Genomic DNA, 24,017 nt, shown 5'->3' on the forward strand with positions numbered 1-24,017 from the left:
TTATACTATGCACTACATCATTGGTCATAAAAGAGGAGTGCAGAGCCATTTCACAAGATGTGGAACATTCGATGGGCCAGAAGGCTCTAATAAAATTTCATTAGAAGAATTTTCGGATTTCAAGCTACTCATTTGTGGTTTATATCAGCTTGTATAGTTTGTAATAAATATTTTTAATGAGATTTTAAATAATAAAATAATTTTTAAAATTATAGAGTTCATGAAAGATGTTAAGTGAGATGATTCCAATCATAATAGTAGATGCTGTTGCTGCTGGTACTGCTTCATTCTGTTGCTTTAGCTCTTCGATATTATTGTTATCATCACCATCATGATTTGTGATTTGTATTTGCTCGCTGCGCTGATTGGAGGAATAGTTTGGAAATGGTAGTAGAAAAATAATGCTTCCGAACTTAATCAATAGCTCTAAAAGGAAACCGTTGACGATCGTACATTTATTCTTCCTCTTCTTCCTCCTCTTCCTCCTCCTCCTCTTCTTCCTCTTCCTCTTCCTCCTCTTCCTCTTCTTCCTCCTCCTCTTCCTCAACCTGTAGATAGGAAAAATATAATGTAGAGTAAACTTATTTTTCATGGAGACAATATCAGCAACTTACCACTTCTTCCACGACCTCTTCGACTTCCTCGACCTCTTCATCCTCGGGCTTGACTTCGTCTTCACCCTCTGGTGTTTCTGGGTCTCCGGCCTTCTTGCCAGGTCGTTCTCCGAACCATTTTGGAAGTTTGGCTGTTGGGGCAGAAGTAAATTACATAAATCATCTCAAAATATCGAGACAATACTTATGCAGCACAATCACAAACGACATAAAGATAGACGGCGTTCACGTGCCACAAACCCTGAGTTGTGTTGTATTGTGAATGTGATGATCGATACTTACATTTCTGGCGACCGACGTACTGTTCCTTCCGTTCGGACCACTGCTTCTCGAGGCTTTCTTTGTTCAGAGTGTCAAAGCCCTGTACAGATAACATGTGTTAGAGGAAATTGACATTTAACGAAAAATCACATATGAGATTTGTGAATATTTTGTGAGAGTTACTCATGATTTCAATGGTAAAGTACATAGTACAAATATGATGCAATATAGAAGACATAAAAGATATATTAAATACAAATTCGTGACAATTTATGCAAAGTGACGCACTTGACTGACAAATATATAACTGTGAGCACGTTTTTTTGACAAACATTGAACATAGGATCCTTACACTTGGTTCGTGTCGTCCACAGTTCTTGACGTTGCGTCCATTTTTTATTCAACTTTTCTAAATAGTATGCGCTATAACCCTAAGGGGTTTGAAAAATAAAATGGTATTTAAATTCAATCAGCGAAGAAATTAAATGGCAATAATTACATACAAAAATAAATCAGAATAATGGACGAATGAATGAAGGTATGATAATTGTCATGTGATATCTAATACTTACACCTTCGAAAAGCTTCTTCTTGTCATCGTAAGAGCGGGTATCCACACGGCGTTCGTATTTGGAGGCAACTTGGATTTTTGGCTGTTGAACGTGAGAAAACGAAATTAACTACAAGACATGGATCTATATAAATAAACGGGAGCCTACCGGGTACTTTCCGGTGAGAGCTTCTGGGTCCAAACCCTTCTTGAGGGCTTTGTGTCTCAGCTGCTGCTTCTGTCTTTCCTTCAACTCTTTTAACTGTTGACAATGACACATGTGTTACAATTAGTTAGATGCTTCACATAAACAGTGGATAATTGAACTCACATCGTAGTCCTGACGTTTTTGCCTTTCCTCCAAATCGTACTTCTCGGTCTCCAGCTTAACGATGGTTTCCCACAGTTCGGTGGCCTTGGCACGGAGAGTATCGGCACTGAGTCCGTCCATTTCCAGGGGCTTGATACGGAAAGAAAGCGAAATCTTCTTCTCTTCTTCCAGCTGTTCCTTAGTCTTGTTACGTTCCATTTGGGCGTTGGACATGCCGAACTGTTTACATATATGGAAAATGTATTGATTAGTTTGAGTTCTACCAAAACCGAATCACACCAGATAGGTAAGTTTAACAGTTGTTAAATGATGCTTTCGAGTAAAAACTATACATCTATTTAAAACTGACTGAACTGACTGACTTGGTGGCCTCTACTCACGTTACTGTCCTTCTTGGTAATGGTGAAATTCGGTCCCTTCTTGTCCTTGTCCTTCATGGCCTGCAGCATCGCCTGACGCTTCTTCTCGGCCTCCTCGAGACGACGTCTCTTCTCGTCGATTTCGCGCTGTTTCTTCTCCTCAATCTCGCGCACGCGACGTTCCTCCTCTTCCTTCTTGCGCTGAGCCATACGCTGCTCCTCTTCGGCTCTGGAGACCTTGCGCTTGGCCTGCTTATCCTTGAGCCTCTTGAGTTCATCTTCTTCCTTGGCCCGCTGTTTACGCCATTCGTTGATGTACTCTTTCAGCTGCTCATCCAAGTCCGAGCGCTTTTGGTCCTGGCGCTTGATGAACTCGGGATCATCACCCCTGGAAGGTTCGCAATGGCGAGGGATAGAATAGGGAGGGGAGGCAAAATGTGTGGTGGAAAGAAAATAAAACATATTAACATCGATTCAATGCAGTACAAAGCTGCAATTGTGTGATATTAAAGCGATTAACTGTGTGTATGTATACAAAATATCCGTTACTTTACAAAAACACATCATCTTTTATAGCCTTGTTACAAATCCATAGGTTGATCGACACGCGATTGCAGATGCAAACTCCATTCGTTGGTCATGCTTACTGTGATGTTACGACATTCAAAAACCAAAAACTTACAAAAATTAGTAAAACTTATGAAAATGATGGAAAACATTTTATACACCCAAAAATCAGTATTGTGTTCGACGAGCAAAAATTATTGACAGTATACGAGACAGAGTTTGTTGGGAACAGGAAATAGGTATGATGGTGGTGAAAGGATGTATTTGTTCTGATTACTCTCCGAGTCATGGAATCGGGTTTTAAAGTGAAACAACTTGGATATTCGAGAACGAGTCTATCAGTGTTGAGATAGCAGTGTAAGAGTAGTTTCGAAATTCTGTCAAACATTAACTTTCAAAATAAACTTTAATTTTGATTAAGTATGTTGAATCTAGTCCCAAATTTGTGTGTAGTTGTTTATTTTGTTAATTACCTACTATGACGATCGCATTTATCAGCTCGAATTCACAACGCTAAGTAAAGCCAGATAGGACGCAGAGTTTCGAAACTTAAACTAGTACGTAATAAGCTTTTAAAGCAAACCATTAGGATGCACAATACATTCAAGCATTCCAGAGAGTTGCTATTTCAAGTACAGAATTGGCTTTTACACTTTTACAGCAGTTTTAGAAGACATAGTTTTCTATGTAAGAAGATAGCATGTTTCAAAACAGCAATAGACAATAGACAATGTTTTTTTGTAGTTCAGAGTATCGGTTTGTACGCGTAAAAAATCTCGCACAAATAAAGAGCTGAACAGAATAGTTACGTTTGGGGAAACTTGTCTATTCTGCTCAGCTCTTAAGGCTTTTGTTTCACTTGCGCTAAATTCCTTGTTTTCCATTTCAAGAAGCTATTTAGGATAACTCATTCCTGAGATATTCATACCATAGTAGGCTGAGCATAAAAGAAAACAATTATCTGCGCTTGTCATTATAGAAGATTGTACAATTCCATTTAATTCCACCACTTGGCTGTACCTTGGCAGATACGTATTTCGATCTCAACAGTAAGGCCGTCTCTTGGGCCGTCTTCAGTGTCTCGTACTTGACTCGACGACTAGTCCATGCCTAGCCATAAAAGTAAAGCACAGCAAGGGCAGAAGAGAAACGAATCCGTCGCAGAAAGAAAAGGTAACACGAAGAGAGTGTGATACCTCAAGGGCAGGATAACATTGGTAGAAACGATATGTACGCGTTTTACGCGACTGTCACTGACGCGGGGCCACCATGTGCAATGACCGAGAGGGAAATTTGTTGACAGACAAGACTATGGTGGCAGCCAAGTGGAAAGAGCACTTCGAAGATTTGTTAAAGAAGCAGGATGGACATATAGCTGCTGCGAAAGACGTGATCCCAGTGGAGCTTCTCAAACTTGGAAGTGAGCAGCTGCATCAATCGATCCGCCACATTATTAAACAAATATGTATGAAGGACTACCTACCGGCTGGTTGGGTGACCTCATATGCCGGATCTCGCAAACTAGAATACGCCAATTACAGGTAAATCAAACTTCTGCGTGGAAAATTCTGTTTAGCAAACTTAGACCGTTTGAGCAGTCCTTCTTCGTCGAATATCAGGAAGATTTTCGTGAGAGCCGATCAACGACGGATCAGATGTTAAGCCTGTGTATGTTCCACGATAAATTCCGGGAGTACAACTCGCAGACTCGCCATCTCTTCATTGAGTTGAAGGCAGCATACGGCACATAATGTCAACATGCTTTTCCGGCGAAACTGATTAGGCTAATACGTGCAATGGTTGACGGTTCGAAAAAAAATATTCGAATTGCAAACAAAGTGTCATCCTTGTTTGGGATGTTAGATGATTGAAACAGAGTGATGCACGTTCGAATCTATCGTTCAACATTGCACTCGAGGGCGTACTTAGGAGATCTGGCATGCATACGAACGGTATTATCATCACACGGTCGCATATGCTCCTGGGTTTTGCGGATTACATCGACCTCATTGGAATCGATCGCAGGGCAGTAGTAGAGGCTCTCGTCCTACTGAAGAGGGAGACGACGTGGATAGGCCTAACCACCAACTATTCTTTTTCTTCTTGGCATTACATCCCCACACTGGGACAGAGCCGCCTCGCAGCTTAGTGTTCCTTAAGCACTTCCACAGTTTTTAACTGCGAGGTTTCTTAGCCAGGTTACCATTTTTGCATTCGTATATCATGAGGATAGCACGATGATACTTTTATGCCCAGGGAAGTCGTGACAATTTCCAATCCGAAAATTGCCTAGACCAGCACCGGGAATCGAACCCAGCCACCCTCAGCATGGTCTTGCTTTGTAGCCGCGCGTCTTACCGCACGGCTAAGGAGGGCTCCACCATCAACTCTACTAAGACAAAATACATGGTTGCAGGTAGAGATAGAGGTAGACGGTAGAGGTTGATAAATTTGTGTGTCTTGGAACGCTTGTGACAACGATGTTCTATAGCAGCAGTTCTCAACCTTTTTCTTGAGTGGTACCCCTTAGAACTTTTGCATTAATTGAGGTACCCCCTCTCGCAAGAAGGCTACCAATCCTCTTGAAAAAATAAATCCAAGGCATCTGAAGAGAAGCTCCTTTCAGCTTTTTAATCACTTTAAAGTAGGTTTCCGCGCCTCTTGATTAAAGGCTTCTTAACATCTTTAGATAGACTTCCGAGGCTCTTGAAGGCGGTTTTCGAGTCACTTAAAAGGAGGCTTCCTTTGCATCTTGAAAGGACGCTTATGGGCCTCTTGATAGTATGCTGCCAAGCCTCTTGAAAGAAGAATTCCGAGCTGTTTGAAGTGAGACTTCCGAACCACTTGAAAGTAGACTTCCGAGCCTCTTGAAAGCAGGCTTCCGAGCCTCTTAAAAGGAGGCTTGCGAGCTTCTTGAAAGGAGGTAACCTAACCACTTGAAAGGAGGCTTCCGAGCCTCTCGAAAGGAGCCTTCCGAGCCTCTTGGAAAAAGGCTTCTGAGCTGCTTGAAATGCGGCTTCTAAGCCTCTTGAAAGAAGGCTTCTGAGCCTCTTGAAAGGAGGCTTCTGAGAATCTTGAAAGAAGGCTTCCGAAGGCTCTCGAAAAGAGGCTTCCGGGCCTCTCGAAAAACCACTTGAAAGGAGGCTTCCGAGCCTCTCGAAGGGAGCCTTCCGAGCCTCTTGGAAAAAGGCTTCAGAGCCTCATGAAAAGCGGCTTTTGAGCCTCTTGAAAGGAGGCTTCTGAGCCTTTGGAAAGGAGGCTTCTTAGCCTCTAGAAAGGAGGCTTCTGAGCCTCTTGAAAGGAGGGTTCTGTGCCTCTTGAAAGCGACTTCTGAGTCTTTTAAAAGGAGCCTTCCGAGCCTCTTCAAAGGAGCCTTCCGAGCCTCTCGGAAAGAGGCTTAGGGGCCTCTTGGAAGGAGGCTTTTGAGCTTCTTGAAAGGAGGCAACCTAACCACTTGAAGGAGGCTTCTGAAGTGCCCAGGAGGCTTGCTAGCCTCTTGAAAGGAGGCCTTCGATCTGCTTGGAAGAGGGCTTCCGAGAAGTGTAGAAGGATGCTTCTAATCCTCTTGCAACGAAGCAAACGAGCTTTAGTGAAAAAAAAAATCATTTTGTTCATTCGACGTTTTGTTCGTTTGATCTTTTGTTTCGCAGCCCTTCATACATTGTGCTGATTGTGGAAGGCAGGATTCAATTGCGATTTATTGCATTGCATTGCATATTATATACAACATAAATTTTTGAAATAAAAAATACACAATTATCAAAACTTCATCAATGAGTTTTGATTGGAAATGTAATACGTCCTCCATTACGCATTTTTGTCCGAGGTACCCCCTAGGGCCAGCGAAGGTACCCCCAGGGGTACATGTACCCCAGGTTGAGAACCGCTGTTCTATAGGTTATGTACGTCCTGCAATATACAGACGGTACCAAAACTTGCTTTGTATAAACTCTGATTCTACCAGTGGCCCTTAACGGACGAAGTGTGGACGTTAAAAGGGGCGGACCGGAAAGCTTTCAGAGTTGTTGAGCGAAAACTGCTGCGTACAATACTCGGTGAGAAACTAGAAAATGGTTGGTTGCGCAGACGCATGGATCACGAGCTGTATCAAGTGTATAAATAACGTAACGTATAAACAGCGCAAACTGCTGAGATAATAACAAATATTACATTCTGGATCATTTCATCGCAAATTGTTTTGCATAAATAAGCTCTCTTTATTAGAATTGGTTGCAAGAAAGATTTTGGATAGTTGAGTTTAGAGAACAATTATTAGAAATTTGTAATGAAGCTTGAAATTTGTGTTGTTAATTGACTTCGGAAAATTTTGAACACGTCCCGATTGTTTGTAGTTGGTATCTTCGTTAAAGTCTTTGCGTATTAGTTGTTTGAAGCGTGGACATACTGAATAGCTATTATTATAGCTGTGTTTGTAAGTACGTGTAAGGTCTGCTGTTCTGTGGAATTGTCTGATTGATTTGCACTTACTCGCTCTTAGCTGCTGGCCTATGTTTACGGATAGTAGTTTATGGTTTGAATATTTTGTTTGTTGGATTGATTGATGGATTGATTGGAAGTATTCGGTGGTTTTATCAAATACAATCGGTTCGGTTTTATCGGAGGGATAGTTTATATGGTTGAATGGATGTATTTTTATACATGTAATGATGAGTCCGAAGCCACCGTCGCCATTTTAAACGAGTTTGTCATAGTTGGGCGGCAAGCACGTGCGTATATTCACACACATGGGTTGTGGAGATTGGAGGTTGTGGTGGTGGTAACAAAATGATATTTTGTATTTTCGCACGTTTTTATTTTGGTGAAAACATGTCAGGATTGGTCCATTTGGTTTTGAAGGTTGACGACGAACACAAAAAGTAAAAAAGGAAAAATCAAAAACATCTTTAAAATGTATCCTGATACAAAAACGATTTTGAAATGTAATATTATGGACTTGTATTGTTACGCAACAAAAATGGGTCACCTAGATAAATTTATGAGTTCTCAAGGCAATCAAATGGTAGGTGTCACATTATTGTGGGTAAATGTTAGATAATACCTTAAAACTACTTATAAATGTTAAAACATGACAGAAAATTATTTTGATATTGAGAAAATTATATTCAACTGAAATTGGTATATCAACGAAGTGATTTTTAAACGTTAGAACTTTTAAGCATTAGATTACCTTTCGATTGGCCATACATTTTGATTAGGTATTATTATATTTTGTGCTTCAATCGATACAAATTTTGTTTCATACAATAAAATGTCTTTGAATAAAGCCAAAACTATTTCCATCCGCAAAAGATCGTGCTTCAGACATCGGATTTTTCTTATTGGCGTTCTAATCGAAAAACGACGGAACGGCCTCAAGACTTTGGGATAAGGATATGAAAAACTGTCATCATTGACGATTTTCTTTTGCGGTTATTGACTTTTTTTTTCTGGCTAAAAATAATTTCTGTCGTATTTCAAACATTTGGTAAAGATTCAAGTAAGTGAGTATGCGTATTTAAGTTAACAAACATAATATTAGTACACTATTTACAAATATATACAAAACCAATCGAACTGATAGAAGACAAGAAACGAAGACTTTGAATAAAAATATAATGTTTAGAAATAAGTGCAGCCGAGGAACCATAGAGACGTTAAAATGGGAAATAAGAAATCGGGTTGCTATGTTTGTTTTCAATTTAAAAATAAAATGAATTTTAAAACTTGATGTGGATAAAACATAGAACAAGATAATTAATTAATACTTAATACTTAATTATCCCAATTATCTTGACTTACGAGAATTATTCTTAAGATCTGCCCTTTTTTTAATCTTTATTAACGAAAGATCTGTTCTTCTATTCCATAGTTTTTTTACGGTCACATGATCTGAATACATTTTATCTATATTGGATAAATTTTGAAAAGTTAATATTTTGATGCCAGTTTGCGTTATTTGCTCTAAAGAACTATGAATGGTAACCAGATCATGCAGAATTTAATATCCATTGTTAAGCTGATAGCACCTAAAAGTTTCTAGTTGATTGGACAATGATATCAGCATTTTTTGATAAGTGTTGTTTGAACAAACTTTATTTCATTTACATTAGAATGATATGAAATTTACTCAAACAACACTACACAAAAGTGCTAATTACTTTGCCAGATGAACTCGAACCCCTCGTTGGCATTCAGCATAAGATTGAGCATTTGTTTTTGTAAGCGTTGAATGGGTTTCACAGACCTCAATTGTAAGAAACGGGAACTAGCGCCATAAGACTGGAATGTTTCTGCATACATTTTCTCATATAAAAATAATCTGTGCATTTAAAAGTAAGCATTAGCAACCCGATTAGAAATATTTTTTAAAGGGGGTAGATCTTATAATCCAGAATCGGAAAGATAAACTTAGTGTGAAAAGACAGCTTCAACATTGTCCATATTTTGTTGAAACCTCATCTCGTAGAAAAATTCAATTCGAAGAAAATTATAAACGAAATGTTTGGAAAAGCGACAAATCAAGCGATACCCGAATAAGAATTGTTGATCCAATTATCCTAACTGATTCGTTGGTGTAAAACTGCCGTTTTCTTACGAATCAGTGTCAACGGTAATGAAAGGTTTAATTTAGGGATTTCGTTTTGTAGCTTCATAAACGTATTACTCGGTGTGAAAACAAAATACGAAAGCGAGTTCTTATTGTTGTTTAATTCGGTTTTCAACGGTATTAAGCTTGGAAGCAGATCGCAAAAAAATGTTTTAACAACTGTAGGAATTGTCATTGATCTTCGAGGTAATCAACCGTAGTGCACAACAAAAAATCACTTCCAGTCGGTTACCGTTCTTTTACGCGTTGAGCCAATAACTAATGACAACTCCTTTTTCGTTATTCAAAAAAATGTAGACTAACACTAAGAAAAAATATAAAATGTTACCGACAAAAATAGTTTTCTTCGTTTCGCTCGCAAAATGACTACCGCACTCTTTATTTTGGGAAATGGGAATCGGAGGGTTTTTTTTTTCAAAAATAGCTTAATTGGATAGTTTTCTTTGGTAAACTTGCAATATTTCTCGCTTGTTTGGTTAGCTTTTCGAATGATTGGTTTTAGACTTTTTGCAAAACTCATATTAAACAAGAGTACAAGGACTATTTGTCTAGATCGCACTTACTTCCTGTAAAAAAAGAGAAAATTCTACATTTAGAGTATGTTTCTTCCAGTACATAAAAAAAGATTTACGCTTGTGTTCGTGTGATTGGAACAAGAAAAGAAATAACTTGTGTTAGAAGTTAGGCTAGTTTTTCATAACTGCGATTTCACAACTTTCCCAAACCTGCTGCTTATGGCAGATTATTCTGTATGTTACTTGCTTGGGGTTTAAATAATCTGAGCCAGTTTTGGTAGGTTAGTAGTTCCTAATTTTTTAGATTTGATTTGTTAAAAAGAAATTTAGATATTACTAAAACTGATTCAGATTAAGCGAGCTAGATATATGCAGTGATATATTATGTACGTCTCTGTTTTTTTTTCAAAAATGTGAAACCGCCTATAGTGTACTTGAAAACTTTATACATCACTTAATACAATAAAAATTACTCAATATATCGTTGGAAAAATGTACTGTACAACTAATCATTCTACATGATTAATTTTTTTTATTAATAAAACATTCTATCCAAAATGCAATTGTAGTAATTAAAATGCATAAAACGAATAATGCATTTTAGCTATTTTTATATACAATTATTTTATACTATATTTCAAGCAATAATTATCAGACCTTGAATACTTAAACTCTAATCAGAAACAAAAAGAAGCAGAATAGAGGATAGATTAATTTAATCTGAATCTAATTTATCTATTTTATACAAGCCAGCATGCTTTCTCTCTGGCTACACTTACTGTTCGTGCTGCTCCTCGACGACTTCCTCCTCACCTTCAGAGCTAAAAACGGTTTAGAAACAGATTGAAATGAGTGAAAACGGGGCTCGCAATTTTGAACATCAATCGGTGCCAAATTAGGGTTTCAGGGAAAAGTCGAAACATTCTAATCGATCGCTTCTAAAGTTGTTTTTCACTCCTCTAGCGGCTGCTCACCAGCAACATTTATCGGTTCTCATTCGGTTTGCCTTGATTGAAAAATCAAAACCATGTTCTACGGAATGCTACGTTATTGCAAAAGAACTCTTCTGCTAAATCTCTAGAGCTGTGTCATTAAAATGGTTTGTTCGTTCTACTTGTATGAATAAGAGCTACAACAAAAAGCATCTTTTAAAGGGTGTTGAGGCAAGGAACGTTCAACTAACGAAACAAAATAACAAAATGTTATACATAAAAGAAAGCGTGTAACTGTGTTTGCACTCTAGTTTTTAGGGACAAGTCCAGTAACTGTAGTGTTCAATACTCTTTCAGTAATGTCCCAAATATATTCAACGGTTATCTTGAGGTAAAAGTTGAAACAAGAAACAAACAACGGGGAAATTATTGTACAAAAAGGGAACGAATGGCTAGATAATAATGATGAGCGAATCGGGATTTGTTTTACCAACAAAAATACATGAGTTCAAAAAACGGAACGTTCAAAACAGTAACTGAGCTTTAAAAAAACATTGAAACTGTGTCGTAGTGAATCGTAATAAGAAAGCTCGTATTCTGGTTGATCTGTTCTGTAACCGGTAATGGCGCGAGTGATATAGATTGCAGTACGTATACTCACGAATACTCTTCATCATCAGACATGGTGGTGGAGTGTGGCTAAACCTAGAAAAAAAAACAAATAGTTTGCAATAATTATCGGGTTTTAATGTTCAATTTACTACGTGAGGTAGAGGAAATGACCGACTTGCATTTATCAAGGTATTAAAATCTCATGCTTCAAATTTTTATTTTCGGCTATTTTTTGAAAGTTCTACATAAATTCTTAGATTTTTACAAAGTTGTTTCTGAAAATTTTCCGATTTCGAGTTGTGCCTGTATTTGCTACAATTTCGATGCCACTTGTGAGACATCACTTAATCAGTGAGAATCTTAATCCAATGATGCTCATTGTGTATTGTACAATTTTACTATTTCTTGTCAATCGCGTAGTACTGTCAGTCTAAATTAAGCTAAGACTTCCAAATGTTTCAACGTGATAAATTTAGCTTAGAAGTAATTTTCTTCAATTTTCTTACAAGTACCTAGGTCAAAATTGTCGTTGACGTGAAATTAACGAAAAAATTATAAAATATACGAAGAGGCACCCATATGTTACATGCCGATCGAATTCTGATAAGTAGGACAACTATCAGAACAACTTCTCGCAATATGAACTCTTCGAACATTAACAACGGTACGCTTTTCACAAAACATGCCAATAGCTCTCAAACCATCCGACATAGACTTTCCGATTTTTTTGTTAGTGCTTCAGTGCCCTGGGTGGTGTAAAGGGCAGACTTGGAGAACTCCATACAAAATCGCTACCCTTCTTCTTCTTCTTCTTTTCCTTCTTCTTCTTCTTCTTCATTGGCATTACATCCCCCGCTGTGACATTGCCACCTCGCAGTGTTCATTAAGCACTTCCACAGTTATTAACTGCGAGGTTTCTAAGCCAAGTTGCCATTTCTGCATTCGTATTTCAACCCTAAAATTTCCTAGACTGTTCTGCGAATCGAACCCAGCCATTCTCAGCATGGTCTTGCTTTGCAGCTGCGCATCTTGTCCCTAAGGAATGTCCAAAAACTCCAGATAATAAATGTCATTAACAGCAATTGCATAGAGTGGTCCAGGTACAAAACATTGCATCGGGGCGTTACCTAGGGCATTAACTGTCTCCGGTTCGGACGCAAGACTCGGAATTGTTTCATGAACGCTCAATGCAGCCGGCGCGGCGGAGATCACGTAGTAGAACAATAATAACAAATGGAGGATGCGTACCCCAAGCACCCCCAAGTACGCCAACTATGGGGTCAAACACCTGACCACCACGAAAGCCTGCCCGAAGAGGCCAAGTACTGTAAAATTCGTAAGCAGGCCTCTACCAATAACAATTCAAACCAGGGATGGCAAAGCGCATCTCGACTCGAAGCAAACTGTCATAACGAAATAGCTGTCGAAAATGGATGCCGCAATGAGGCCCCAGATCTCTCTTCCTCCGCTAGACGATCGAAACTTTCCAGCCATTCCGCCCTCTCCGCAGCCGATCGGCTGATGCCAGTAAGGTCTCAATTTAAGGTACTAAGGTACTCAGGCGCGTTAAAGGTAATGTGTTTTTGAATATTGTTATATTGTGTAAAGCGAAAGCTGCCAGCCGAGCCATTCTACTCACTGAGTGACACCGACTCGAAACGGTGAGCTGGCCAATGGTCAGGCTGTCTTCCGTCCCATAAAACCGTAGCGGGCATTGTGGTACGCTTTCCAATCCTGCCGCCATCCTGCAGTAGCCATCGAGCAAGCAAGTGCAGTGCGTGTTTAAGTCGTCGGAAAAATAATAAAATTTCTATCTTGTGTTCGGTGGCTCATGCGCATGTGTTGCGCTTTGCTCCGGTCGAAACAATCGCGATCTTTAATAGTTTGCAGTACCCATCGGGAAAGTAAGTACAGTACGTGTGCTATTCGTCGCGAGTAAGGGGGCGGCCAGAGTAGACGCGAAGTGCGATGCGAAGCGAAGCGTCCATTCGATTTGACAGCTTCTTATTATTGTCGCGTCGGTTCAGTCGTATAAACCGGGATCCTCCACTCTTCGCATATGGCGCAGGCATGTATAATGAGTCCAAGATCGGTTCATAGACACGTCGAAAACTCTGGTATCGTTATACTTTGTACGGTCGAAAAGTAAATAATATTCCTTCTCTCTTCCTAACTGACTACAAGGACGTGGCCGACGCCGTTATAGTTCATTCGAACATTTTAGTCACTGAAACTTGCACACTGAGAATGCTCGAACAATCCCAGTTAATCATTCAGTTGATTCCCTGTGCAATTTCATTCTGGTCAATCACGGAGTAGCAACCATAGCTATGTGTAGTCAGTCAAAGCTAAGCTATGTTTTGAATAGTCGTTTGTCAAAATACGGGCCGACGTTGCTTCGTGAAGATGCATATTTTATTTATTTATTTAATTATAATTCATCTACTTAATAACTTAGTCTTAATGAATGAAACTAAAACTAACGGTTACATTAGTAGTGGCATCTTCACTCTATTTTTAAAACGGTCGAGTGCTTCGCAAAAGTCAAAAAGCTTCTCAACCATTGTAAATGTCCTCATCATTGCAGAGACTGGTTCGTTGTGATCAATCCTGCTGGAGTGATCGTCGTCGAAGAGGTCGATGAATGGCACGAATATCCAACAGCCCGAGAAACCGAAGAGAATCGATTTCTACGCACAGTAGTCTAGCCACGAATGTTGCTTGCTGCAGCTTTCGCCTTCTTTCGAGAGTATCCATATTGAGCAATCTGCATCGAGCAGGGTATGGAGGAAGACTAGGTGGATCACGCCACGGTAAGTGACGCAGGTCCATTCGAATAAACCTCCGTTGGACAAGTTCAACTTTCAAGTTCCATACAACGTCATTCAGGGTCCAGACAATAGAAGCGGTTTCCACGATAGGTCGAATCAGCGCACAGTACAAAAAACTTCAAGCAGTGCGGATCAGTGAAGTCCTTCGCAATTTTCGATATGAAACCCAGCTGGTGGTTTGCCCTGGCGATTATCGACGTCAGTTTTGGATCCAACACAACTCCAAGATCCGTAACCTCCGTAACTCTTTGAGGTATGGTTCCATCAATACGGCAATCAAACAATAATGGGTGTTTTGAACGATGGAATGTCATAACAGAGCACTTTGGGACACTGACAATCAATTTATTCTGATGAACTACTCATTAATGAACACGTTCAACAAACTTTGCAGACGATGACAATCATCAACTGATCGTCCTATTAGATATATTTTCAGGTCGTCTGCATAGATAAGTCGTTTGAAGTACAGTGTAAAGAGTAGAGGTCCCAAGTTGCTTCTTTGTGACACCCCAGATAAGTTGCAGAAAGCGGACGAAACGCACGAGTTTGAGCTTGGTCGTGGCTCCGAGGCGTGATAGTTTGGACAACAAGATGTTGTGGTCGATCTTGTCGAAAGCCGCCTTCAAATCGATGTAGATAACATCGACTTGAGCATTGTTCTCCATAGCAGTAATACAAGTGTGACCAGAGGCGCATCCACGTTCCAAGTCGTGGGTAGGACAAATAGAAACAATGTCAGTTTGCGCAATAGTTCTGGTGTTGAGAAATCAATGCACATACTACATATAAAAAACAAAACAAAAATCTGGACATCCTGATATTCCAGACATAATCTTCACTTAATTTATGAAATTTTTATCGATTTTCAGAACAAATATAGCTTCTTCAAAAAACATGATTGTACTAGTAGTTGCTAGTTGCTCTTTTAATCAAATCGATGATCAATGTAGGGTAAGAAGAAGAAAATTATTTCGACAATCATTGCTACAAGACGGATAGTAATGTATGGGACTAAATACTTCCGTTCTTTTCCACACGGTTTTTGAGATTGAGTTTTTTTACGCTTTCGAGTTTTCTTACACGAAACAAAACCGGAAATTACGTTCTACAAGGGCACGATCCATTAAGCACTACTTATCCAACTTCACTGTCCTGCAGCTAGCTAAAAAAAAAACACACATTTTGCACCCGAAGGCTGCTGAACACTTTATACATTAAAATAAGGAAGAGAAACTCTGGGAAATTATAAGTTACTGTTGTAAATATTGTCTCAGTCATCATGTATATGAAATTGAAGATTTCTATGTTTTGTTCATTCAATCTTTTGTCCCTTCTACCTCTGACATTTTTAGTAATTTCTATGGATCGTCGCTTATCCAGGAAATCGTATAATCGTCGAATAATCTTTCGGGGAGTACAGGACCCGTCGCAGACCAGATTTTATGCGGACTTAAGGATATTTGTGATTTCTTAGTCCTTCCAGTTTTCTACAAAGCTTCTCTCCTTAAGTTTCTAATAATTCATTTAAACTAAGAATAAGTTAAACTGCTCAATATTTGATGATATTATATAGACCTAGAAATCAGACCTACCACACACTTAAATCAGTTCACAGATTTCAGTGAATTCATGGTGCTCTGTGGGAATACATTATTTCATAAAATACGTATTACGCGAAAGTATAATATAAACTCTCCTCTTTCATATCATGGGTGAAATAAAATGTTCTATCGGGGGACCTAGAACATTTTTGCCTTTCTAGTATACAAAGTATGTTTTATTTTTTGTTTAGTTTTTCCAGTGCATATTCCATAAAAATAGTGAAAGACAAGCATTTTGAATGAAGTCCTTCTGCAGAAGACACTGCGAATTTCGTTGAAATTCACCGAAATCACAACAACATAACTGTTCGGTAGTTATTTCACCGATTTTCTGTGATACCGTCGTTGGGGGTGACAATGGGTCAAATGGGGGTGAGAATGAGTCATTGTTTCAACTACTTAGAATGCTTGTAGAATAGATTGAATGTATCTGAGGGCAAGAAGACTTAAATATGAGAGACCTTTTTGAACGATTTTGCTGTACGACATCCAGACTGCCGGTGAGAGCGCTCACCCATTCTCACCCCCAGACCCATTGTCACCCCCGATGGCGGTATTTTCCTTTGTTCTACTGTCAAAACCACGGAAAATCTGTAAAATTATTTACCAAACAGTTATGCTGTTGGCAATTCAGTGAATTTAGCGGTTTTAGGTGTGCAGACAGTATTGCAACAAGAGCTTAAAATAATCGAATGTTTTTGATGAAGCCTCTTCGACACTTTTACTTCGTAACATATTCATATTCGGTTGAAAATATCAGAATTTATTCACAATTCGAAAACTAATTAATGTCTGTAAAACTGAACGCTTATATAATGATTTAAACAATTACACACATAGATCTGACCCCGACGTTCAACTGATGGACACTTTGTTTAAATTCGGGCCGAAGTTGCTACGTGAAGGTGAATATTTTATGCTCTGCTCGGCATAATCATGGGTAGGACAATGCCTTGACTGTCCCACCCACAAAAATTCGTGCGTAGGACATGTCCTACTTGTCCTACCCACTCCCGGCGCCACTGAGTGTGACTAAAGTTGAGCAGGTCCGTAGTGACTGATCTACCCGGCATTAAACCATGCTGATCAGTAGAGATGTAGTTCTTCGATTGGCTAATCACTGACAAATATTTCGAATAACTTTGACGCTGCAGACAAGTTGGTTATTTCACGATAGTTCCTTTCCTTTCTATCACCATATTTGTAGACCGGAAACATATAGGATTGCTTCCAAATGTCCGGAATAATGCCGTCGTCCAGTGATCGAATAAAAATGGAGGAAAGTGGCTCAGCGAAAACAGCTGCACAACGGCAGAACACAACAGATGGGATGCCATCAGGATCAAAAGAGAAGAAGCTTTTCAACTTTTTGGAAGCAGCGATAATCATTCCAGGATTAACCACGAATGATGTCAAATTGAGAAGGTTCAGGGGTACATTTAGTGATGCACACTCTGCTTCGGCGTCTGTTGCTTGCACTGGCTCGAACACTGAAGCAAAACATTTGGTGAACATTTCAGCTGACTGTTTTGCACGATGCTTCCGTTGACAGGCATATTTAAAAGGTGTTTTCCAGACGGGCGAAAGTGGACAACGTTTTGGAGGCACGTTTAGTTGCAGCCATTGTTGAACGATACTACAGGATATGTCCGCCATATCATTAACATCTTGGCGGACAGATTCTGGTAGCCCCAATCAAAGGTACAGACATAATCAGATAACGCGGCATAATCGATCTTATTGCAATCGAGAACCGGTTCGAAATCCACAGGATGGATGTCGTCAGAGCGGAAAGTACGTTGAATAAAGAAGATCGTTTTTAACGGAGGGTGATGCAAGTCGATAGGCAACAGTGGAACAGCCGCCATGTTGATGTTGGATTTAAAACTGTTCGAGCTGAAGACTAGACCAAAATACGATCATGCTGATTACGATGCCAGTTTACTTGAGTCAAATTTAAGAAGTTGATTCCATCAATAAGAGCCGCACTTAATGAGGGAATAGATATGTTACCAGCAAGCACTACATTACCGTCCGTACGATGTGTCCATTGAAGGCGGGGTTGGTTGTAATCACCGCAGATCAAGATCCGGTCATCATAAGAATCGTTTTCACACAGTTCACGAACGGAAGCCACATGTTCGTCTAATAAGCCGCATCGTCACTGCGGTCAGGCGGGATGTAAACAGCTCCAATCAGTTCATGATGACTATCAATTGTCGCATCAACGAATACCTGTTCCCAACTTTCACCGCAATGCGTGCTAGCGCGCACACTTGGATGACGCTGATAAACCGCAACCAGCACACCGCCAAAACCAGATTTGTTGCTATTCATGTTGCTGCGATCGCAACGGAATACATTGTAAGATGGTCCAAAAATTTGCAAAGGTCTCGGTCAGAATAATAACGTCGTAGTTGCTGTCGGAAACAGCCAGAAACAGGTAATCAATTTTACTACGAACACCTCGAACATTTTGGTAGAAGAACATGCTCTGGTCAACAAATTCGGCGGGCCTCTATTCGAGATCCGGTTAGTCATCGATAAGCTCGATAAGATCATCGAGTTCACGAGCGCATAGCGATACAGCCGAGCTTTAAAAGGAGCCCAATCGTCGAGATAGGGTACCCAATCGAGCGAAGCAACGAAGGAAGGGCAACGGTGCGACCCAGACTACTAACCTTCAGAGTAGTGCTAGTTACCCAGCGAACCGCAAAATCCCTAGGGCGGATGTTCCTCACCTGGTAAAGAAATTGAAGAACAGAAGCGATGCCTAGTTGGTGAAGACCGACAGCAACAGGTACGCCGAGGTCTTGAAGTCCATGCAAAGTGGCGAAGGTCTTACGGCACTAGGTACGGGAGTGCGAAGCGTCAGACAAACCAAGGCAGGAGAACCGACGAAGCGTGAATTTACGGGGGCAGAAGGATCTCATATCAGCGGTATAGGTGTAATGCAGTGCAGAAGTTGAGCAGGCTTCCGCACGGCTTAGAGGTAGGTCTTTTAGCTTGGTTCAAGTTACCAGTCGCGGACGCCAAAAAGGTCCTAGTGGTCGAAAACTGAAGGTTGGCTGGTCATTTTCCCAGTAAGCATGTCATCATGTGAGTTTAAGAAGTCTTATCTGTACTAATAGGATGAAAGCAAATATAATATATTACCAATACAGCTCACTCTGGGCTGATATCGAGAGGTAACACAGTAGCGCCTCGGTGTCACAAAAGGTAAGCAATGTAGTGAACAGACCTTACGAGGGGTGTTTGGAAGTATGATACAATATCATGTATAATTTGTCGAAATAATAAAGTAGAAATCATCCTATGACCCCGTTTTGATATCTAAATTTTAAGATATTTTTTTTTGTTTTTTAAATGCAATACAAATAGAAAAAACGCAAAAATGTTAAATCAGTGCATTTTTTGCAATTATTGAACCCCTCGGCTATCCTTTTCTGACGTTAGTTACCCTCTGTGGCGCAAGATGGTGTGGTTGTGCTGTCTGTTGCCTAATATATGGAGATTCACGAAGTGAGCTATTTTGGTAATATACTATATTCGATGAAAGCCCTTAACCATGTTATGGGTGGACCTACTTGTGCTTTCGGTGGTGGAAATAAGAAGACGCAGTACAGATAGCACAGTTAAATCTCAAGAATCGTGCCACCGCCCAGTTGATATCGAAGTCGCTATTCTTGTAGACCCGTACTGTTCTTCTTCTTCTTCTTCTTCTTCTTCTTCTTCTTCTTCTTCTTCTTCTTCTTCTTCTTATTGGCATTACATCCCCACATTGGGACAGAGCCGCCTCGCAGCTTAGTGTTCATTAAGCACTTCCACACTTATTAACTGCGAGGTTTCTAAGCCAGGTTACCATTTCTGCATTCGTATATCATGAGGCTAATACGTCGAGACAATTTCCAATCCGAAAATTGCCTAGACCGGCAACGGGAATCGAACCCAGCCACCGTCAGCATGGTTGCCCTTGTTTTGTAGTCGCGCGTCTTACCGCACGGCTAAGGAGGCCCTCCCAGACCTGTACTGTGTCCCTGCAAAAAAAAAACTGCAACTGAGTTGCGGACGGGTTCAAGACTGCAGCGATCTACACAACGAGCCGCTTCCTTATCCAAGAGGTTGTACACTAGACTGGCCCAGCTTAGTATGGGGAGAAAAAAATGTTGTCGAATTCTACGGTGCACCCCCCAGGATGGTGTCTTTTTGGTGAGAAAATCAATCTCTGAAAATTTCAGCTCAACCGCTTGTTGCATAAGCTGGCGCATTTGATTTGAAGTTTGTATGGGAATTTCAACCAAAATATATAGGAAAATACACCTCTGACACTCATTCGATCTGAAAATTGGTTCTGATTGCTCAATTGAGCTCAGAGTTGCAGAAAGCCCTGTTGGTATGCTACAGAACAATTCCACAGAACATTGCACGATGATTAAATATACTTTTACATACTTTTTTAGTGACACGATTCGATCAATAAATCCAAAAGTACACAAAACAGCCCCTAACAAATCAGCCGAAAGCTAAATAAAAGTTCATTTAATCATCGTACAATGTTCTGTGGAATTGTTCTGTAACATACCAACAGCCGTTTTTGCAATTCTGAGCTCAATCGAGCAATCAGAACCAATTTCCAGATCGAATGAGTGTCGGAGGTGTATTTTCCTATATATTTTGGTTGAAATCCCCATACAAACTTCAAATCAAATGCGCCAGCTTATGCAACAAGCGATTGAGCTGAAATTTTCAGAAATTGATTTTCTCACCAAAAGACACAATCCTGGGGGTGCCCCGTGGAATTCGACAACTTTATGTTTCCTGGGTCAGTCTATTGTACACACACCTGTCGAAGGTGTTATCAACCCAACGGGTTGAGCTATAGTAGCTGCTATGCTCCACCATAGTGGCCAACACAGCTATTCACCCAAATGTTCGGTTGATCAATCTGGCTACTTGACACAACGGGAAAGTAATCCTATAAAAAAGCCATCGTATCCTAGACTGCCAAATGGCTACAAGAGTTGGATATCTCACTTATCCAAATGTAATCAAGAAGTTCTCCATCATTGGAGAAGAGTAAACAACAGTAAACAACACAACATAGAGTGAGGCCAAATCGACCAGTCGCCCATGGATGGTCAGGACACATGGAGAAGACTATGACAGCATTCCTACCAACGGCTCGCAATCATTTAGTCTTTTATGACCATTAATAATGAAACGCTTATTACATTTGAGTCCTTAGACACGAGTTTTGTCGATTTTTCAGTCTTGCTGATCTTTCCATTAGCGATCGAAGTCGTTTCATTTCTGTGTTTGAAATAGGCGAATGCATAAATCATAGACAGCTTGCGAATTGAATCTAGATTAATCATCAGAATGTTCGGAAAATTCGGACTACAAAATTTGAAATTCAGTGTCGATCAGGTTTGACTGAGGCTGGTCCGGATGACAGAATCAACTCTGTTAAACTTTTTAGATCAAATCGAAAAACATAATGTGTGGAAGTGCCAAACTGTGTAGTGCAACGCTGTTCCTATTTTTTCCTAATTACTGGACGACATCCTGGATGAAAATGAGTTATTACGAGCATGAAAGTATTTACGATCAGTGTGACCGTTCTATATAACCCTACAGATCGTAGTCGAGACGTCAAACTCGGTTTTCAACTTGACTAGCGATATTATTTGAATCCATTGTGTGTTGCTTTATGTTTGTTTCAGTTTATTTGTGTAACCAGTATTTTTTGGAAATCCGATTGAAATAAAATCTCTTTGATTTTTTAAATAAATTACAATAATAATTAAATGATTGTAGTAAAGACAGATCGTTTAGCGATAACTTTTGAAGAATGTCTGAAAACTGTAAAAACAATCGTCTAAGACGAATTAAGTACTCTCCATTTAATTCCACCAATTAACCAATTAATTGGTGGAATTAAATGGAGACTACTTAATTCGTCTTAGACGGTTGAATACATTCCACTAAAAGAGCTAAATATATTTTTCTGTAAAAACAATTCAAGTTTTTTGTAGCATTTGCAGGCTGCTGTAAAAGTATTACAATGTCGTGGGTAGATGCAGTATTGGTCTAACTTCTGAATCATTATAGCAACACACACAACCATATTTTAAATTTTTAGTGGCCTTGACCCTCTGTGGTCATGACAATTCACCGCGTTATTCAGTTTGTCAGTGAAATATTCGAAAAGTTCTGTTCAGCACACTGTATTTGAATTGACTATAGTTTAGTCAAACTAAACTACAGAAGAGTTTAGGCGATGTGAATAAAATTATAATTTTCATTCAACCGCCAATATATTTACCGGTGCGAGTTTCCTGCAGTCAATAAATTGTAGGACTGATTATGAAATTTCCCCGCCCACATATGAATTTCCATGAAAAATCGTCCCACACCTACGCCTGGCGCTCGAATTCGACATTTCACAGCTACGGACGATTTTCATTCATGAAACGAGGACATGAAAACATCGAGATCGCGCACCACTCGGTAAAGGAGCACTATTTTTAATTTTTCATGTTCGCACCCCACATGGCGCGCGCGCTGGTGCCGGTCAGTGGTTTGCGCGTTCGTCTGAAACACCGTGTTCTGTTATTTTGCTAAACGTTCAGTTTTAGGTGTTGCGCATGTGCCTGATCCCGCGCCCATATGCAAGCAAAACGAGTTGAGAAGTCGCTCGACTGTGGCATTCGCATACCTACCAGTTGAGTTCTATTTTTAGAGGACAAAAATCACATTCGAAATTTTTCATCTCGTCTACCGTTTTAGTTTGCAATGTTTCCAAGTTTCGTAAGAATCTGGTACAATTATTTTCAACCGCAAAGCATCGAAGATCGAGGAAAACGGATTTTCAGTTAACTTTCGTTCTCGCATCGTTGTGTGTAGGCGATGCCTATAAATATTGATTGGATGGTGAAGAATTTCACGTTTCGTGTGGGCAGCTTGCCAAATGAAGGCATTTATGCGATTCCTGCGTTCAATTACGCTGAGCAAATGTCAGTGTGAGTTTTATGCAGACTTTCAGTTGTGAGAACGACTTTTACAAATTTGGTAACGAGGGATTTGCCTTTTACTAAAAATTTCCCAATCCACATCCATGTAGGTGTGTGGTTCTTTGCATCATGAAACATTTTTTTAACATATTTTAAAAATATATCCCCATATATAAGGCGAGTAAGTACTAATTGCACCTCAATGGTTGATCCTCTTCAATTCCTCGTACTTATCTCGACTCGACAAATATGCAATAAAGGAATACAATTCAAGTTGCTTGAGTGTATGTAAAACATATGAGCATGGTTCAGTTTAAGTCAAGAAAACAGATGATCAAGCTTTTATTGAATGTCAAATTATCGATTTGATATGAAATCGATAATAAGACTAAGCACATTCTCAAAATTTAATGCTCGAAAAAATTTTCCATCATCAATCTTTCATTCGTTCGCAAATGCAGGCTTGTATTCATATTTTCTTAACGTTCTTATCACAAACAATATTAGAAGCAATACAGAAGTTATTGAAATTAATGAAAAAATCCACTTTTCAATACCACGCATAATCCAAACACATGACCTTATTTTTTTCGAAATGAACTATTTTTAGGCTTCAAAAATTTTCCTAAAATTTGGTTATTCTTCATGATTCAAGGGGTTTTTTCTGTACATTCACAATTCGCACACTACAATCCCATAATCAGATTTAAGCACATCATTGTGATCAGTCCATAAGCGAATCAAATGTTAAACTAAAATCAACAGGTACTATTTTTTCTATGGGTTACGTAATGGTGTAATACATCTTCCCAACGATTTCAGTCGAATTGCTTCTTATTTTCAGTATTAACCACCACTTAATTCACAGAATAGACAGGTTTTCTTTAACCAGCTCCAGCAAACACTTTCGAAAACACCACCTTTGAAAACTGGATCCAATTTGTAGAACACCCGGAAAAAAATCCACACTAACTAGGTATATCACATAAAATAGTACAAGCCGAGAGAAGATTGAACAAGAAAGTATTCAAAGTTCACTTACTGCTGCTCTACAGAAAATGAAATACGCACTGATCCGGCGGCCGTCGTCGAACTCAGTGCTGCTGCAAGCGATGACTGAATCGAGGAAAACCAGCTGCCCAGTTCTGAAGTCTTAATTTTCCCAGCGTTTTTCATCCATTCCCACACATACACACATGGCTGTGCAGAAAACGGAAAATT

At 39.6% G+C, this 24,017-nt stretch overlaps 1 protein-coding gene across 6 annotated transcripts; it reads right to left on the reverse strand.

The window, feature by feature from the left end:
* Positions 1–149: 149 nt before the first annotated feature.
* On the reverse strand, positions 150–23,952 carry LOC134205160 (troponin T, skeletal muscle). Of its 6 annotated transcripts, none has more exons than XM_062680145.1 (11): positions 23,839–23,938; positions 11,398–11,441; positions 10,584–10,625; positions 7,171–7,188; positions 2,137–2,503; positions 1,757–1,975; positions 1,595–1,687; positions 1,448–1,528; positions 1,228–1,306; positions 615–745; positions 150–548 (listed from the first exon to the last, which is right to left on the reverse strand). In XM_062680145.1, exons 2-11 carry the CDS (start codon positions 11,418–11,420, stop codon positions 456–458), a joined length of 1,146 nt encoding a protein of 381 aa, XP_062536129.1. In that variant the 5' UTR covers positions 11,421–11,441; positions 23,839–23,938; the 3' UTR covers positions 150–455. The 6 variants fall into 6 exon arrangements, with proteins under 6 accessions (XP_062536129.1, XP_062536127.1, XP_062536130.1 ...); XM_062680143.1 differs by lacking the exon at positions 1,228–1,306 and adding an exon at positions 897–975 and having other exon boundaries at positions 23,839–23,935; XM_062680146.1 differs by lacking the exons at positions 1,228–1,306; positions 7,171–7,188 and adding an exon at positions 897–975 and having other exon boundaries at positions 23,839–23,935.
* Between the last annotated feature and the right edge of the window lie 65 nt (positions 23,953–24,017).

The sequence above is a fragment of the Armigeres subalbatus genome, chromosome 1 (assembly GCF_024139115.2).
Source record: "Armigeres subalbatus isolate Guangzhou_Male chromosome 1, GZ_Asu_2, whole genome shotgun sequence".
Lineage (NCBI taxonomy): Eukaryota > Metazoa > Arthropoda > Insecta > Diptera > Culicidae > Armigeres > Armigeres subalbatus.

Excerpts from the sequence above, each read along its gene's own strand:
- LOC134205160 (XM_062680145.1), bottom strand. The coding sequence starts at position 11,420 with ATGTCTGATGATGAAGAGTATTC. Across the intron at positions 1,976-2,136 it reads TTACCAAGAAGGACAGTAAC|TTCGGCATGTCCAACGCCCA; the intron begins GTGAGTAGAGGC and ends ATATGTAAACAG. Across the intron at positions 1,307-1,447 it reads AGAAGAAGCTTTTCGAAGGT|GGTTATAGCGCATACTATTT; the intron begins GTAAGTATTAGA and ends CAAACCCCTTAG.